Below are 18,646 nucleotides of genomic sequence, written 5' to 3' on the forward strand. Positions count from 1 at the left end.
GAATGAACTTGTCTGTACTATAACACACTACTTGAAAAGGTACTGCAAGGTATGTACATCACACAGCAACTGGCAACACTGATCATTTGCAACTACAAATATTAATTAGATCATTAAAAAAGGTCATTTTTGCTTATGTACATGAAGGAAATACAACACAAGTTGTCACAGAGCATTACGTGAATTGGGAAGAGTTATAAAACAATACAACACTGATACATCTGTCAGCCCAGCCACGGTGTCACACAGCTAGCCCCAAATTCTCAAGTTCAGCCTAAATTCCGCTAAGCCCTGCCCCTCCATGTACCTATCCAAACACTACTTAAATTATATTACTGTACCTGTCTCAACAGCTTCCTCTAGCAGCTCATTCTAAGCACTCGCCACCCTCCGTGTGGAAAAAGTTGCTACTCAGGCCCTTTTTAAAATTTTCCTCTCTCACCTTAAATCTGTGCTCCCTAGTTTTGGACTCCCAACCTGGGGAAAAGTCTTTTACCATCCACCTCATTTAACTGCTCATAATTTTAAATATTTCTATAAGGTCGCCCATCATTCTCCTACATTCCAAGGAATAAAGGCCTAGCCCAGACAACATCTCCCAATAACTCAGGCCCTTCAGTTCTGGCAACATCCTTGTAAATCTTTTCTGCACTCTTTCCAGCTTAACTACGTATTTTCTATAACAGTGCAACCAAGACTGTACACAGTGCTGCAAGTGCAGTCTCACCAATCTTATACAACTGCCACACAATGTCCAACTCCTATACTCAATGCCCTGACTGAAAGCCAGCTTTCTAAACACCTTTTTAACCATTCTTCAATCTGTGACACCATTTTCAACAAACTATTCATTTGCATTCCCAAATTCCTCCGTTCAATTATACTTCTTAATGGCCCACCATTCATAACGCAAGTCCTACTCTGGTTTGACTTATCAAAATGCATCACCTGACACTTATCTGTATTGAAATCCATTTCCACCTCTTGGCCATCTCCCTAACTGATCAAGATCCCCTGGTGTTCTCCCATCAACAGTACCTCCTAATTTAGTACCGCCATCTGCACTGGATTAAAATCCAACAATTCTCAAGAATAAAAGGGAACGAGGGAACCATTAATGAAAGAACATGCCCCACTCAATTTTCTAATACTAAACATCATCCTTAATAGCTTAAACTTGTGCTCAAAATGTTTCAAACAAACATGCTTAACAGTTAAGACACACAAAATGCTGGAGGAAGTCAGCAGGTTAAGCAGCATCTACAGAAATGAACAGACAGTCGATGTTTCACAAGATCACAAGACAAAGGAGCAGAAGTAGGCCATTTGGCCCATCAAGTCACTCCACCACTCGCTAAACTATTCTCCCATCTAGTTCCAATTTCCGCCCTTTTCCCCATATCCCTTGATACCCTGACTAATTAGATACCCATCAATCTCCTCCTTAAACACCCTCAATGTTGAAGCTCTTCATCAGGACTCAGTTATTTACTAATAATTAAAACTGGGTTTGCTGTCCTCAAATATTTACTGTCCTCCCATGTGACATCTGTTTATAATCCCACTTAATTTTTGGAAGTATATGAAAAAAGGTCATAAATATTTTAAACAGAAGAGATACAGCAGATGCTGGAAATCCAGAGCAACACATGCAAAATGCTGAAGGAACTCAGCAAGTCAGACAGCATCGATGGAGGGGTCCTGATGAAGGTTTTCAGCCTGAAAAAATGACTGTTTATTCCCCTCCATGGATGCTACCTGACTTGCCGAGTTCCTCCAGTATTTTGCACACTTTCTTTTGTTACGTACCCCGTAACTGGGTTGCCAAACCAGCAGAAATGGATCACTCAGTTGGAGTCTGGATTACTAGAACTAAGAAAGTTTTATTAAAGAAACAAGCAACACAGTAATCGAAAGGATAATAAATGCAACAGTTCAGCAATGATAAACACACATGTGCACAGAATTAAGATAACAGCATCAATCAAGCTCTATCGTTGTCTAGGGGTAAATGACCAATTTCAAAGTGACACAAAGTTCAGTCCAATTTTAGTTCAGTTCGCAGTAATCGTTGCCATAGCGATGGACAACGTGGGGGGAGGGAGAGAGAGAACGAGAACGACTGATCATTCAGAACGGCTTCCACTCACAGACCGGCGATATTGCTCACAAGCAGCTTTCGGGCTGGTCCTTTGTGATGTCACCTGAGGTCACCGACTGTGACCCCTCCTCCAGATGCGGTCGATCCTCTGCAGTGAACCCGGCACCCAAGCGAAGGTGGACACACACCGGGCTCCCGCTGATCATATCTTTCCACCCTGTGCGTTTAAGGCTGATCCCCCGATCAGCCGTCCAAGAGCTTCCCACCGACTTGTGAGAGGCGCACCGCTTCCAGGGTCTCGTTACCTCGGGGTGTCGTGTGTGTCCTGCCTTAGCGAACCTGTCCCTATTTATCCCCCTGCTGGGGTATCGCCTGTCCATCACTTCAAACAGTTCAGGGTTCAAAGGGGGAGCCGCTCCAGACAGCTCTCTCTCCCGTCCCTTCATTACACATCTCCAGATCGCCTATCCATCACTTCAAACAGTTCAGGGTTCAAAGGGGGAGCCGCTCTAGACAGCCCTCTCTCCCGTCCCTTCATTACACATCTCCAGATGCTGCTTCATTATTCCTTATCTCTCCTTCCCCTGAGGACAGGTGGCAGACCAACTGCTGATGCCACTGATGCTAGCCCAGGCCAGCAAACATCTTAATTTATGTGTATTCTCGTCACACTTTAAAAAGGAGATAAGGATAAAAAAAAGCTGGTCACCCTGAGACTCCAGCCCTGCACTATACAATTTGCCCAGCTGGGATTTGGTCCCTTCAGAAGAATCCATTTGCACCTACTGGAAATAAAGAGAGCAGCTGGCATCCTGTATCAGGCAAGGGTTCGCCTCAGGAGATGACATCTATGTTAAAGGTGAACAGAAATCTTGTGCATTCCCATTCTGATCCATGTAAGCCATCACTAGTCACTGGCCTCCGTTCCAAGAAATAACTTTCAACCACCACTCTGTTCTTCCTACTTCTGAACCAAGTTTGAATCTTCCTGACTGGCTCTCCCTGGATTCCCCAGCACCTAACCTTCAGACCAGCCTGTCATGTGGGACCTTGTTGAAGGTCTTGCTAAAATCCAAATAGACAACATCCACAGGCCTACCCTCATACCTTTTCGGTTACAGGTTTCCCCCGCCATCCGAAGGTACAGCGTTCCTATGAAACGGTTCGTAAGCCGGAATGTCGTAAAGCGAAGAAACAATTACCATTTATTTATATGGGAAAAATTTGTGAGCGTTCGCAGACCCAAAAATAACCTACCAAATCATGCCAAATAACACATAAAACCTAAAATAACAGTAACATATAGTAAAAGCAGGAATGATATGATAAATACACAGCCTATATAAAGTGGAAATATTTCTCTACAATCATTGCCTGCACTGTTCTCCGTAGCGAAAATCTCACGCAAGCACTCTTGGCAGAAACACGGCACAAGTGCTCTTGGCAGAAAATCTCACGCAAGCGCTCTCAGCAAAAATACTCTCCAGTAACCTTTAAGCTATGAAGCTACCAAATCATACCAAATAACACATAAAAATACACAGCCTATATAAAGTAGAAATAATGTATGTACAGTGTTGTTTCACTTACGGGAATCTGGAAGACAGCGCCGAGCACACTGATGATGGTGTGTTAGGCTGAGCCGTCAGAGATTGGGCTGGTGCAGTGGTCCCCACCCTCCAGGCAGTGAACCGATACCGATCCGCGAAGCATGCAGTGGTACCGCGGTGGCCAGGACGCACCCAGCACAGCTTCAAGAAAAAAGCAGAAGTAAACAAGCTAATTAATTAGGTGCCACCCAGCACGTAAATGTCAGCCCAGATCAGAGGCGATTGTCAATTGCGTCGCCTCTGATCTGGGCTGACATTTATGAGCTGGGCGGCACCTACTTAATTAGCTGGTTTATTTCGGCTTTTTTCTTAAAGATGTGCTGGGTGCCTCCCGGCTACCGCTGCATTCTCCGCGAATCGGTATCTGTCCGCCTCCCGGAGGTTGGGACCACTGGGGTGATGGGACACTGGGGTGTCATCTCACCGTCGATCAGGGCAGGCAGGTCATCTTCTTCTATGTCTGCCTGCCTCGATGTCGAAGGTCGAGGTTCATCCTCTGATGTGAAAGGCTTGAAAAACGACACTATGCTTGACTGCTAGCCTCGCGCATTTTTCTATCGTACAGTTTTTTGTAAACCATCTTGCAAATATGCCCTAAACCGACATATCCTTTCAAAATTAAAGTCGTACTTTATCATTGCAGCGAAAATCTCATGTAGTTGCTTCACGTTCAGTTCCTAAACGACTTCACTTTTGGTCCGTTCGCTACTGCATTCGGTTTCTATTGTTATCCTTTCCTCTTCCAATTGCATCAGCTCTTCATCTATCAGTTCTTGGTCATGGGATGCCAAAACCTCTTCAACATCATCTTCGTCAATTTTCACAATGTCCTTGCTTCGTTCACCACGATCGAAACGCCTAATTATGTCTAGTTTTACGCTAAGTGTAACACCCTCACGAGCTCTTTTAGGCTTTTCCAATACAGTACCTTAGAATTCATCTTGCAAACAGCTGCTCACAGGCATGTGTCTAAGCAATGCCAGCAAGAATGCCGTTCTGAATCCGAGGGAGGAGCGGCTGCTCGGGGCACGCGCTGCTTTTTATCGTGCGCTGCCTTTTATCGTAACAGTGAAAACACCTTCTGTTAGCGAAAACAGGTAACTAACGTAGGTCTTTCGTAACAGTGAGGTTTTGTAAAGCGAACGTTTGAAAAACGGGGGACACCTGTACCTCAAAAAAAAAGCTCAACTTCCCAAACACAAAGTTATGACGAATCCACTTAATCACACTTTGTCGATCAAAATGCTGGTGAATCCTGTCCCTCAGAATTCTCACCATAACTTTCTCACTACTGATGTCAGGCTGACTGCTCCTTAGTTCCACGGCTTGTCCTCCTTACTCTTTTTAAACAATGGAACATCATCAGCTGCCTTCCATAAGGAGGGAACTTCACCAGTGGCTAACGATGAGTCAAATATTTCTACAAGGGCCTCGGCCATTTCATCACTAGCCCTCCACAAGAGGACACACTTGGTCAGGCCCTGGGAATTTATCCACCTTAACGCGCTGTAAGGCTGCAAACACCTCTTCCCTGGTAATACAAATGTCCTCCAAAACATCTCTGCTTGTTTTTCTTATCTCTTGAGTAATTATGATTTTCTTCTCAGTTAACAAATCCCACCTTTGCAGCCTTGGCAATCTCTAAAGAGACCCACTCTCTCGTTAGCCACCATACTGATATAGCTATAGAACTTGTTGGAAATTTCCTTAACCTTACCTTCCAGATCCATCTCATACCCTGTCGTTGCTCTCTTGATTTCCCCCTTAACAGTATTCTTAATCCATCCATAGTCATCAAGGGATCTGCACAACCTAAACCCAATGTATGTTTCCTTTTTCTTGACCTGAGCCTCAATATTTCTCATTATCCAAGGTTCCCCAAATTTGCCAGATTTCCCCTTCACCTCAACAAGAACATCCTGCTCTTAGACAATTGATATTACACCCTTAAAAGCTTTCCACTTGCTCTTTATTTTTCCCCCTTTAAACAAGCTCACCCAATCAACCTCTGCTAGATTCTATCTAATTCCCGCCAAAATTAGCTCTGCTTCATTTTAAGACCCTTATCTGTGATCCTGACTTAGCTTTTTCCATCACTATCTAAAAACTAATAGAATTATGTTTATTAGATGCAAAAGTACTCCCTGATTACCACTTCTGGTACTTGCCCTTTCTTGTTTCCTAACAGGAGGTTCAGTATTGCACTGTCCCAAGTCGGGTCCTCTATATATTGAGGCAGTTTAATGGAAAGTGCCTTTACCAATTTTTGAGATTAAAATGGGCTAAACTATAAATTATTCTATCTCCTTTATTTTTGAATGCATCCATCTGTGGATGTGCTCATTGGTCTCAGGTAGATACAAACACATGTAATTAACTACTTGTGTTTTAACGCCCCACACAGACTTCCAATCTGCACCCTGTAAGGCATGAAAATGCCCAAACGCAGGCCTCAAGGTCTGAGTCAACATTCCCTTTGTTTTAACAGGACGTCAAACTACTGGCCTACTGTGGTAATGTACTTTCCAAATTTTATCACAGTATTTTGTGCTATTTTAGCTTTACACTTAAGTTTTCCCACTGAAATCATTCTCACTTCTGTTCAAGCTTTTTGCAATGTTACGAATTGCAGGCAGAAGCAATCATTGACCACTTTAAATTAGCTTTTTCAACCATCATAAGGATTAATTTATTCTCCAAGCCACTTTGCCACCTTCCCAAAGGACAGCAAGTTACTGTATTATTACCAAAAAAAATATAAACATCCAGTCAGCTTCAAAATTTCAGCTGCATTTAACAGAAGGCACTCTTAATATAATCAAATATTCAGAATACATAGTGAAAGTGTTTCTGTAACACAAGTGTATTAGGAAGCAATTTGAAGATGCATTTAAACCCGAGATGAAGGGCACCCTCAGTTCGTCTTCATCCCCTGCTGCCTCCTTTTTTTTTTAAACTGTTTTGTAGACAAAAATGCACAATTCAATTTTTGTCAGTAGGAGAATTAGCTGCACTTTCAGAATTAAATATTTCCAGGACAATGGTGCTCAAAGCTTTTGTTTCCTAATTCATTTTAATTTGCATTATTCAGATTAAGTAATGATTGTTGCTTTCAAATGCAAGTCAAACTCCGAGGTAAACAAACACATCTAAGATGTGTATTCATTAAGTTTTTGGCCAATGGACACAAGCCAGTACTTTGGGTTACTTCTAATTTGTCTTGTAGTAACTATATTATTTGGACATTTATAAGTATTTACTCAAAAGAAAAGTGAACATAACTCAGCCAAAGCTACCATTTCCCAAGGATATGAGGCAGTGCTGAGCTTCAACTTTTCACTGTGTTGCATTTGGTGTGTAGAACCACAAAGAGACACTGTACATGACTAATTGGTAGAATGCCGACTTCAAAAGCAACCACCCTTTTGAAATGAAGGCACCAATCCACTTTATACAGTAAGGAGAAAGGTTTAAGATAAAACACTTAACACTGGTTTCAGAGCTGGTTTTAAATTTATGCCATAGACTAATGAGTGCAGTACAAGTCACAGCATCTGAAATGGGAGCACTAGATTTAGACAAAAGAATCACACGATGAAAAAATAATGCATTTTTAAATATATGGTGCATAAATCAATTGCATAACTATATCTAATCCTCCTTAGATTCCAAGGAACAGCATAATTATCATTTGTTCATTTTGTTACATCAAAATTTCTGTAGACAAAGTTAGAAGCAGAGAAAGAGGTCCTTCATCTATCTCTATTGATCCCACTTCCCTGTATTAACTCAATTTTCATGCAAAATTTTCCCCCCTATTTCCTTAAGCTTTTTCCTCTAGTTTCAGACATCTCTATCATGTGAAACAGATTCCGGCTATTTGACAGAGTGGTTACCCCGAGGCAATTACAGCTCAGGATGTTCTGGAGTTTGGAGTTCAATTCCAGTGCCTTTCTGCAGAGTCTCTGTACAACCTCCCTGTGAAATGCGGGTGTTTTCTCTAGCTTCCTCCCACAGTCCAAAGATGGCCTGGGTAGGTTAACTGGTCATTGTAAATTGTTCTGTGATTAGGTTAGGGTTAATCGGGTTTGTTGGGACTAGCTGCAGAGGCATGGCTCAGAAGGCTATATCGCACTGTATCGCTAAATAAATAAATATTTACCCTATGTCCCTCGGTTTTACATACCTCTCTCAAGTCACCTCACAGCCTCCTTTGCTTCAGGGAAACAGACCAAGCCTGCCCACTTCTTTACAACTCAAGCCCACCAATGCAGGCAACATTTTTTTTACTGCATCCTCTCTAGCTTAATCACCCCTTTCTTGTAGCATGGTGATCAGAATAGCTGATGAAAGCCAAACAACTTTTCCACCACCCTATCTACCTGTGTTGGTACTTTTAGGGAAAGCATCCCAAAAAGTCTACTTTCAACAGCCCTCCCTTGGGCTCTGCTATCCACTATTTATGCCCTGGTCTGGTTTAACTTCCCACAATGCGTCACTCTTGAGCTATCAAGAGTTAAATTCAATCTACCATTCCCTTTTGTCGATCACAATCTTGCTGATAAGACAACCACCTTCTCTGTCCACTATACTGCCAATTTTGGTATCATCTGCAAAACATTCCAAATGAGATTTTCTACATCTTTCTAGAGAGTGAACCTATAACATTAGTAAGATACCTTTGTCCAGTTATAATACTCTGCCAATAACCTCATGGTCAGATATGGAAAAAGCGCAAATATTTGGGTTTGGATTAGCTGGACCCAGTCAAGTTTTATTTTTATACACAAACAGATGCTACTGAATTGCCATTCACATACCAAGGATCAGTGCAAAACATTGTACATTAAACTGTAAGGATTGCTCATTCAGCTTTGCTATGGCTCTAAGCTTTATTGAACTAAAACATGCAACTCGCTGCCATGCCATTTCACAACTCTTTGCTTCCAGTTAACTATACTTGCTTCCAAACCAAATTAGCTTTTAAGAATAGGCCATAGGCAGAAGTCAAAATTTCTGACCCAAAATAATTACTACATAACTAAGGTGCCAAACACAGCTGAATCAAAATCTTGTGACCCCACTCTAGTTATTAGACAACATAATGCAGACTGGCAATTTTAAGCAGAGTATTAAACTACCAAAGGTGCAGTCTTTCCCAGATGAGATATAAAACTGCAGAAATGTCTGACCTCCTCAGGTGGCCAGATCCTAAGGCAGAATAAAGTACAGGATCATTGTGGTTGATCTGGTGGTATTCAACCATAACAAAGACCTAGTCATTTACTTTAAGTGGTTGTGAAACATTTGCCTTGAGTAAATTGGTTGCTATGGCTCTTGGCGTTACAGAAATTAATTTTTTTAAAAACGTGTGAATGTGAAATGCCTTGGAACATTCTTAAACTTTGAAAGGCATTAAATAAGTTTATAATTAAGGTAGTACAAAGCATACTGTACAATGTACAAAAAGAAAGAAGCACATTGCGAAGGAATCTGTCTATATATAGAATCCATATAGTACAATTTTAAATGTAGCTCTAAATAAAGAGAATGACCCTAAAATTCATACCAAACAAATTAGTATGTTATCAAATTATTCAACACTTCCAACATTTCAATATTGTATTTTAAATCTGACAGCACAAGTCTCATTCTCAATGGATATATAAAAATACAAGACCCAGTGCACTCCTTCAAATTTACACAGATAAATGAAACAAATCCTTCCTTACTTTGCAACTTGTTTATGAGCCAACTGAGTTGCTTTTTCGAGATATTTGTCCAGCTAAGGTCCAGTATGATGGGCTGTCTCCTGATGATCCCACTCAGCATTGTTGGAGTGATAGATTTACAACGACTTAAGTTAATGGTGGTCCATAACCGCTTGTCACAACACCTGCAAACATTAAGAAATGAAGCCCATGAAACCAAGCAGTGGGTTAGTTAAAAGTTACCATATACATTACTTTTACAAAATGGCAATGTTCCAGTGGTCTCAACAGATAAAAAAGAACAAATAAAAAGGATGCCAGTTCTACAACAGCAGACCCTCCAATAAATATTTGTTGCAGTGGTTAGAGGTTACATTAAAGCTCAAAAGCTAAACTATAACACAATGTAAATATTTATACCTGAGGGTCTTATTGCCTATGGTTTGTAGTTAAAATGAAATAATGTACAATTGCTTAAATGCACACAGTTCAAAGATATATAATAGAAACTCCTGCATCTTAGGATTAGGAAGGTCCGTGAAGCTTTGCTATTATACAGTTAGTACGTAATATTACATTTTTTTTACAAAACATATTACTATGCAATTTAGATTGAAACATTCATGAGAGCCCAATATTCAGATTGTACTGTGCAAACAGACATCCATCTGCATTTAAAAATAATCTCTTGAGGTGATGCAGAGTTAACACCAGAAATTCAATTCAGCCTACCTCCAAATTAATAACATTCAAAAGCTAAGCCATGAGATTAAAATCCATACTCTTAATTCTACAGAAAGATTTATAAAATCATGTGATCCAGTATACATTTTCAGATTTTGGTTCACTTAGGTGTGCAAATAAGAAAAAAAGCAAAAAAAGTCAGATTAGTTGCATTTTACAACTGCTCATTCACAAATTTTGCTGAGAAATCAACTACTTGTTTGGCTGTATCATCAGATCTCTGTTCCACTTCTGTTGGTGGTTTACCTCTGCTGACCAGACCCACAATGGTGCTGCAGTATTTTTTAGTACTAAGCAACTAAAAAGGGAACTGAAGCTACTTCTGCGCATTCTTAATTTTATGATTCTGCTATAGATGCACACAAATAAAAGTCATTTTAATTTCTGGTCAATATGTGAAGTATCTTCCACATTTAAGGAGCAATATCATACAAATGTGTTTGATATTTATATTATGAAGAATAATTTCTAGTTTCTAGTAATGTCAAAGTTGGAATGCAATCCACTATTCACCAGCAAGTGGCAGCAGTTATATACCAGTGATTTATGTAAGCAGCTGTCCAATTATGCCGCAGATTCAATGTCGACAACATGCTCTCAGTCATTTAATTCCATTCCGCTCATGTAAATGGCCATTGCTAATAAGATTTACAACTAGTATTTTTAAAATGAGACATTGCAAAAACTAATATCAATGTTTGCATTTAATTTTAAATATATATAATTGGTAATGCTTTGATATTTCTTTGAAAAAATCTGATACATCTTGGTTTATTTTACATCATTATGAGCGATGAGCTGCATTAACATTAAATTAACTAGGTCACTGGATTCTCCCCATAGTTTACTTCTCAATTTCTTTTGGATAGATGAGACCCATACTGACAAACACATAGTAGTCAAATAGTAAATATTAAATACAATGTGCAATTAATACCAAAGATGTAAATATGTATTTTTATATTACCTTTTATATAAGGCGTAAAAAATGTTGAGACAATTTGGATGGGCAAAGAGTAACTCTGCCCCATCTCAATTTCTTAGTTACCTTTAGACTCAACTATTTCAATGTTTTGGAAATGGAATTAGAGCTAGAGCTGGAATTGGCTAATTATTTGTATTAACTGGTTTATTTACTAGGCCAGAAATGTTTCAGGTTTGATCCTTACTTTAAAATCCCTATGTGAACTTAGTATTGGAGTGTACTTAATCTGGGCAGTTACCTGGCCTGCAATCCTACTATCTGGGCCATGCATGCGAATAAAGCTCTTGCTGTTCATTGGTGTCAATATTAAAAAGCAGGGCATTTCAAACTTCCTTGGGTAGGCTGTCACATTGTAAGATTTTCTTCTGAGTTTGACATAAAAGGAGCAGCTTTCCTCAAGCATGTGGATCAACTAGACCAGATAAATGTCTATAGGGTTGGCGGCGCAGATTCAACGGACCAAATGGCCTACTTCTGCTCCTATATCTTATGGTCTTATGGCACCTCAAACATCTTCCAAACCAATGTTCAATAAGTCAGTAGAGTCACATCTTACTGAGAGGCTAATAAAAGTGACCCCATTTACTCAAGGTGCCTTGATGAATTGGGCAGATTCAGTGCTGCCTTTCTGAATGAGCTGCTTTGAGTTGTGGAAATGGTAAAGCAAGGAAAACACTCAGAAGCTCCTTGGATGTGGCAATGTAGGAATGAAAATTCATTGCTAGATCTCAAGTAAACAGACAGATCATGAGCAGGTGTTGAGTGAACTTAGCCATCAATCACTTATTATTGATTCTAATTCTTTGCCAGTTCAGTGCGAGTTGTTACTGTTAAGGCCCTTTTTCGCCCCATTTCAGCTGGTGTGAAGTGGTTATTGATGTCGTTTGCTTTATATCTTTCTCAATGCACTTTCTTTTCTGCAGTTTGTTTGGGGTTTTGGCATTTTGCAAATAGCGGTTTAGCTTCTGCAATGTAGCATTTAATAAGCCTCCTGGGAATAATTGCTCAGATTTCTAACTGTCAAACATGCTTTCTTGTTTTTATGAAATGTCTCCTGAGTTTTCTATCAGCTTGTCTAACACTAGTGGGCATAATCTTAAAGAGGGAGGTGGAAGTTTAAAAGGAGATGTGCAAGGCAATTCTGTTTTTTAAAAAATACACAAGGAATGGTAGCTGTCAGTAGAGGTAGAGGAAGCAGATATGATAGCAACATTTAAAAGGCATTTAGACAGGCATATGAACCAGCAGGGAATGTAGGGATGTAGGCCATATGCAGAAATATGGGATTGTTTAAGCTGGCATCATGGTAGGCTGAAGATCTTGTTCCCGTGGTGTACGGTTGTGCAACTCTTCGGTCAGTACAGTTGCAAAGTCTTTTTTTCCTTATCACAATGGTTTCTTCTGCTAAAGGACTGTTGTTGTACATTCATCTGTAGTTGTTGTATTGGTAGTTAGGCCCAGTGCGAGTCTCAGCATTCAGTCTGCTTGACAACCCTGTGGAATTAGTTTCCTGGCAGTTTATTTCACTTCATTTACAAATCACTCTGAGTTTTGTGTGAGATTTGTTATCTGCTGATACTGTGTTAAAGTATAGAAATAGTAGGTCAGCCTTTTCCACATGAAATAGAAAGCTAAACATCAATTAGTTTGGCGACCATTTCACTGCCAGTTAAACTCAATTTATCTCTCAGCACTCTTATACCTACCACGCTGACAAAAATGGAAAGTGATATTAATGCCCAAAATATTGTTCAGACCTTTCAAGTTCAAAATGCAGGGTACATCTGCCTCTGTTCAGATCCTGCACACTAACCTGTGTTGTGTGTCCTTGCCCACTGTGGGACTGCTGTGCCCACACAAAAAGTACAGCAATCTAGTGCACAAGGACAGCTACAGAGTCACAACAGGCAACCTCACCGATGAACAATATCACATTGTGCATCCAATCTGCTGGAGGAACTAAATCAGTCAAGCAACTTCTGTGGCAAAAGTGGAATTGTTGACTAATGTAGGGTTTCAACTTCAAACTTCAACAATTCCAAACATCCTGATGTGGTCTCCAGAAAGGGGTTGGAGTAGTTGCAACTTGCAGACCTTGTCACTGGACTCAGCATGAACATGAGGGTGACTAAACAGCTTATTATATGTGCAGAAGAGAAGCAGACTACCTGGAAGGCCCTACACACCTCCCTATAGAGATCAACCATCCGCAAACTGAACTGGTGAAAAGGAGATGGGCTGTTGCCTTCCGGTCAGCTTGAACCGGTCTGGCCATAATCCTCTGACCCCACTCATAAGCAAGGTGTTGTTGCCCACAGAATTGTCGCTCACTAGACTTTTTTTTGTCTTTCCACACCATTCTCTGTAAACTCAAGAGAACAGTGTGTGTGAAAAATCCCAGAAGTTGTGCAGTTTGAGATACTCAAACCACCCCATCTAGCACAAGCAATCATTCCACGGTCAAAGTCACTTAGATCACATTTCTCCCCCATTCTGATGTTTGGTTTGAACAACAAATGAACCTCTTGACCATGCCTGCTTTCTTTTATGCATTGAGTTGCTGCCACATGATTGGCTGAATAGATATTTGCATTAACAAGCAAGTGTATGGGTGTACCTAATAAAGTGGCCATTGTGTCGTATACAACTTCATCCTTTCCATGATATGTGCTCCTGATCTTCTGTACATTTCTAATTTTAATTCCACCAATCATTGGCAGCAACATTTCATGTTTCTGGTTCTACATTTCCCTTAAAGCTCTCCTTACTTATGCTTCTTAAAAGTTTTCTCATATGCAAGCCTAAACCATTAGTACTGTAGAGGACTAATTGAAAGCCAATGCAATTCAGAGTGTTGTTGAAGGATGCACTACTTTGGAGTAATAAATATCCAAAATGCACTTTTTATTTTTGGAGAGTAGAGATCACTTGGTGTTCTGCACATTACTGATGTCAACCAAAAATTGCCAAAGCAGATCAACTGCTTATGGTTATTTTGTCTTACTAACTGTAATGTGGCTGTCATCTATCATACAGTAGTGCAAGTACTTTTTAATTGTTTTGGCACAGTATTACAGAAGTTACAACTACTCTCTCTCAGCTCCATGAACTTAGGTTCAATTCTGACTTTGGGTGCCAGTATAGAGTTTCACGTTCTATCTGTGATCTAGTGGATTTTTGTTTGCCAGGGACAGTTGGTTCCACCCCCCCCCATCCCCCCACAGAAGTGTTGGTAGAATGAATGGCCTCTGGAAATTACCCTTTAATTAGTTGTAAGGAGCTGATGGATTCATGAAACAGCAAGTTGCAGGACCTCAGGGAAAGAAGTAAATTGTACTGATGGGATTTCACTGCTATATTGAATAAGAAAGCATCACCAGATGGATTGCTTGGTCTCCATCTGATTCATACTAAATACGTATATTAATAGCTTTGGCATGTCCTGTGGTGATGAAAGTAGCTCTATTAAATATATATTTTTCTGCTCTTTGCAACAGAATTTAAAATTAATAAGTTTAACGGTCATTAAACAACCTCTCTGACACAAACAGAATAGCTCTTCTATTTTATACTCTTGATATACAGAAAATGGATGCTTTTGAAAACATTCTGTAATGTAATCTGTTAAAATAACCCTGACCGCTTGCCCTGTTCGCACAAGTCCTGATTGCTTTCTTAAGGGTAACTATGCAAGATGGTGAACCACAGTGACATTCTGCGTGCTACGTACAATACTTCCAAATGTACCTCTTTTGAATTGCAAACTGAAGCATGTAATTTTCCTCTAAGCAATGTACTTTTAAATCGACTTAATGAACTACAGAATTCGTGATCGTCTGTCGGACTCGGTGGACCAAGCAGGTACATCACCTTCAAATAGATAGAAGTTCATCACCATGGCTAGAAGCAAGGCGGGGGGATTCCAAGCCAGACTAAAATGCAGAGGGATGAGGGGCCTCTATCCAACATCTTGTTAACAAATGTGAAATCATTGGAGAACAAAACTGAGGACACGAGGGCAAGATTGCTGAATTGGAGGGAAGTGAGAGATTATTATGTTCGATGTCTCAGCGAGACATGGCTTTCTCCCAGCAGTGATCAGACCAGAAGGCTTCATAGTTTACAGAATTCAAACAGCTCATTTGGAAAAGGCAAAAGGTGGAGGTGTGCGTTTCATGATAAACTCTGGCTGGTGTTCCAGTGTGGTGGTTTTGTCAAACCCATGTTCACTGACCTTGAACACCCAATGGGTCAAATGCCATCAGTTCTATTTACTCGGGGAATTCTCGTCCATAATCCTGACTGCAGTTTACATACCACAAGCAGCCAACTATAATCTGACTGAGTGGTGCCATAACAATAACATCTTACTCAGTATCAGCAAGACTGAGAAGCTGATTATTAACTCCAGGAGCAGTAAACCAGAAATCCATAAGCTAGTCCTCATCGGTGGATCAGAGGTGGAGAGGGTCAACAACTTTAAATTTCCTTGGTGTTATTATTTCAGAGGGCCTGTCCTGGGCACAGCACGCAAGTGCAATTATGAAGAAAGCATTGCAGCACTTCTACTTCCTTAAGAGTTTCCTCAGAATGACAACTAAAACTTTGACAAACCTCTGCAGATCTGTAGTGGATTGACTGGTTACATCTCAGCCTAATATGGAAACAACAATGTCTTTTAATGGAAAATCCTACAAAAGGTAGTGGATAAGGCCCAGTCCCCACCACTGAGCATATCTACATGAAACATTGTTGCAGGAAAGCAACATCCATCATCAGGGACCCCCACCACCCAAGACATATTCTCTTCTCACTGCTGCTTATCAGGAAGGTGGTACTGGAGCCTCAGGAATCACACCAGCGGGTTCTGGAAGAGGTTTTAACCCTCAAACATCAGGATCTTGAACAAAACGGAATAAGTATATTCAGCTTCACAGCCCTATCACTGAATTGTTCCCACAACATATGGACTCACTTTCAAGGACTCAATCTCATATTCTTGATATTTATTGTTTATTTATTATTATATCTTTCACTTTCTATTTGCACAGTGTGTGTTTTTTTGCACACTGATTGAACACCCAAGATGGTGCAGTCTTTCATTGATTCTATAATGGACTTGTTGAGTATGCCCTCAAGAAAATGAAAATTTTCACCTGAAGATCCAAACTGTTGTTTCAGATTGGGTTGAAGGGAACACGAACCTACCATCAAAACTACAGTGAACATCTTGACTTGGATTTGCCCTTTTCCCATGTCAGGTGCAGCCTACTGTAGAGCACTGCAATGACTAGTATTCACAACAGTGGCAAGCTAGTTTGGTAGCAAATCAATCTGAAGAATTCTGACAGGCACTAATCTTTAATAACTTAGTAAACATTTTACAGAACAAATTAAAGGATCTGGACACCTGGATTATTTTAAAATTGAACATTAAACACTAAACAAAAAAAAATTGAACCATCATAGAATAGAGGGTAAAACATTAGAAATACAACAAGACTTCAGGTCTAGAGACATTTTCAGCAGTAAGCATGTCGCGCTGGTTTGCCATGGAGGGAAATTACTGACAGCAAATTCTGTATTCCAATATTTAACTACATACAGTGCCTATAAAAAGTATTCACCCCACCTTGGAAGTTTTCATGTTTTATTGATTTACAACATTGAATCACAGTGGATTACTTTGGCTTTTTTGACACTGATCAACAGAAAAACACTTGTGTCAAAGTGAAAACAGATCTCAACAAAGTGATCTAAATTAATTACAAATATAAAACACAATAATTGATTGTGTAAGTATTTATCCCCTTTTAATATGACACATCAAATCATCACTGGTGCAGCCAGCTGGTTTTAGAAGAAATATAATTAGTTAAATGGAGATCTGTTTTTGGAGACCTTTGTGCAGTTCAAGTGTTTCAATTGATCGGAGTAAAAATACACCTGTATCTGGAAGGTCCAACTGCTGGTGAGTCAGTATCCTGGCACCATGAAGACAAAAGAACACTCCAAGCAGTCCCGTGATAAAGTTATTGAAAAACACAAGTCAGAAGAAGCAGTCCATCCTCCAAAACTGAGTGACCATGCAAGAAGTAGACTAGTGAGGGAGACCACCAAAAGAACTATGTCAACTCTGGAGGAATTACAAGCTTCAGTGGCTGGGATGGGAGAGTGACAAAGAAAAAGCCACTGTGTAAAAAAAATTCACATGAAATTTCAGCTAGAGTTTGCCAGAAGATATGTGGGAGTCTCTGAAGTCAGCTGGAAGGTTTTGTCATCTGATGAACCCAAAACTGAGCTTTTAGGCCATCAGACTAAACACTATATTTGGAGTAAGTCAAACACTGCACATCATCAAAACCACATCATCCCTACCATGAAGCCTAGTGGTGGCTGCATCATGCTGTGAGAATGCTTCACTGCAGCAGGTCCTGGAAGGCTTGTGAAGGTAGAAGGTAAAATGAATGGAGCAAAATACAGGGAAATCCCGGAGGAAAACCTGATGCAGTCTGCAAGAGAACTGCGACTTAGGAGAAGATTTGTTTTCCAGCAAGACTATGACCCCAAGGATAAAGCCAAAGCTACACTGGAATGGCTTAAAAACAACAAAGTTAGTGTCCTGGAGTGGCCAATTCAGAGTCCAGACCTCAATCCAATTGAGAATTTGCGGCTGGACTTGAAAAGGGCTGTTCACTCGTGATCCCCATGCAATCTGAGAGAGCTTGAGCAGTTTTGTAAAGAAGAATGGGAAAAAATTGCAATGTCCAGATGTACAAAGCTGATATAGACCTATCCACAGAGATTCAAGGCTGTAATTGCTGCCAAAGTTGCATCTACTAAATACTAACTTGAAGGGGGTGAGAATACTTATGCAATCAATTATTTTGTGTTTTAAATTTGTAATTAATTTAGATCACATTGTAGAGACCTGTTTTCACTTTGACAAAGAAGAGTCTTTTTCTGTTGATCAGCAACCAAAAAAAAGCCAAATTAAATCCACCGTGATTCAATGTTGTAGAACAATAAAACATGAAAACTTCTGGGGTGGAGATTGTGGTGAATACTTTTAATAGGCAGTGTATATGCAGATGACAAAAGTAATGTTATTTTCACATAAAAAGTGGTAAACTGCATTTAAAAATTGTCCAGTCGTTCTTGATCAAAACTGGTCCCTCTGCTTAATGCCAGAATGAACTTGTGGATTCCTTTGATAACCACAAAAACATCACTAAAGAATGATCCACAGAGCATCCATAACTCTTTGGGGTGAAGAACTGAAATATTCACATCCATCAGTGAGATTAAATTCCTCTCCATTTTACAGCCAGAGGAAATCTTTTACCTTGAATTTTTCTCTGATGTTCCAGATTCTTCCACCAGGGTAATCATTTCACAAGTGTTACCCAGGCAAGCCCACTCATGCTTCAGTAAGCTTACTTCTCATTCTTCTAAATTCCTGTGATTTTTGGTGCAATCTTCCAACTTTTCCTCA

General features: G+C 40.0%; 1 protein-coding gene across 4 annotated transcripts in view; it reads right to left on the reverse strand.

Annotated features, from left to right (window-relative positions):
• The window catches only part of LOC134336844 (lysine-specific demethylase 2B-like), a 234,861-nt gene that overhangs the window by 17,235 nt on the left and 198,980 nt on the right, over window positions 1-18,646 (reverse strand). For all 4 annotated transcript variants that reach the window (XM_063031412.1, XM_063031411.1, XM_063031410.1 and 1 more), the window contains one exon: window positions 9,444-9,607. In XM_063031412.1, coding sequence (XP_062887482.1) covers window positions 9,444-9,607 — 164 coding nt within the window. The remainder of the gene's footprint in view (window positions 1-9,443; window positions 9,608-18,646) is intronic.

This window comes from Mobula hypostoma, chromosome 23 (genome assembly GCF_963921235.1).
Source record: "Mobula hypostoma chromosome 23, sMobHyp1.1, whole genome shotgun sequence".
Classification (NCBI taxonomy): Eukaryota; Metazoa; Chordata; class Chondrichthyes; order Myliobatiformes; family Myliobatidae; genus Mobula; species Mobula hypostoma.